The sequence below is a fragment of the Penaeus monodon genome, chromosome 33, assembly GCF_015228065.2.
Source record: "Penaeus monodon isolate SGIC_2016 chromosome 33, NSTDA_Pmon_1, whole genome shotgun sequence".
NCBI classification, from domain to species: Eukaryota; Metazoa; Arthropoda; class Malacostraca; order Decapoda; family Penaeidae; genus Penaeus; species Penaeus monodon.
Window position 1 is genome coordinate 21,034,195 of NC_051418.1, and position 1,000 is coordinate 21,035,194.

The 1,000-nt window shown below is 47.4% G+C and overlaps 1 protein-coding gene across 1 annotated transcript in view; it reads right to left on the minus strand.

The window, feature by feature from the left end:
• Nucleotides 1-762, minus strand: part of LOC119594130 (E3 ubiquitin-protein ligase TRIM9-like) — a gene marked incomplete at its 5' end in the record, with an annotated part of 6,912 nt that extends 6,150 nt beyond the window's left edge. The window contains 2 exon segments of the mRNA XM_037943196.1: nt 190-306; nt 667-762. Coding sequence (XP_037799124.1) covers nt 190-306; nt 667-762 — 213 coding nt within the window.
• Between the last annotated feature and the right edge of the window lie 238 nt (nt 763-1,000).

The window sequence follows — 1,000 nt, forward strand, 5'->3', positions numbered from 1 at the left end:
TCCGTGGAGACGGATCACTAACAAATTCTAATGAGATGGTCTCCGACCCAAGGCAACCCACTCGAAAAACCTCATGCCAGTGCGTCTCTAACTGTTCACAATAGCCTGGTGAGAGACGAGAGTGAGACTGAGATTGATATCGCATGATGAGGCAACCATCACAGGGTATCAGGTCCCCCTGATACCTACCTTTGCATCCCGCTGTCTCCTGACCCAGTTGATAAGGTCGACGCGCCTCGCCTGCAGCGCCTCCACCAGGGCGTCCACCTGTGCCACGATCACGCCCTCTACCTCGCGACAGTTTCCCTGCAACACAGTAAGCTCATGATGGCACGGTCGTTCGATCCACATTCATAACATGCATAAGGTCTTCGTGGCATTATATTTTTTTGTTATCTATGATTTTCACAGACTGTGGCGAAATTTACTCGATACTGAAATGAACACAATACTAAAATGAATTAAAGTTGTAAAAATATGCATGAATATGAATAGTCATCCATTAAAAAACAATGATGCTGTTGACCGATATCATCTAAACAGTCATCCGTATTTTTTTAAATGCCCAAATTCTATTAATACCATAAACCATGAGCCCGTGACCGACACCCCCCCTCACAACACCCGAGTCCGGGCACCCAAAACCGCCATCCCGCAAGGACTCACGTGCACTTCCTCCGAGAGCGTCTTGAGTGTGTGGATGAACTCCGTGGCCGCCCGGGCCTTCTCCGACAGCTGCTGGAGCGCCTGCGACAGCTCCGTCTGCGAGGGAGGACAAATGTGTGTTAAAGATTTTTTTCTGCGGGGGAAGAAAATAGTATTAAAGTCAAATTTCCAAAATTTATGCGCAATCTGGAGTAAAAGACCTTACTTGCTGTCACGAATAACTTGCCACTTGCAGTGCTTGACAACAACCCATAAAGTGACCCTAGTTAGTATTGCAAATGACTTACAAGTTTTGTTTTGTTACTGTTAGTCCCGCCCCTCAACACCCCCCCCC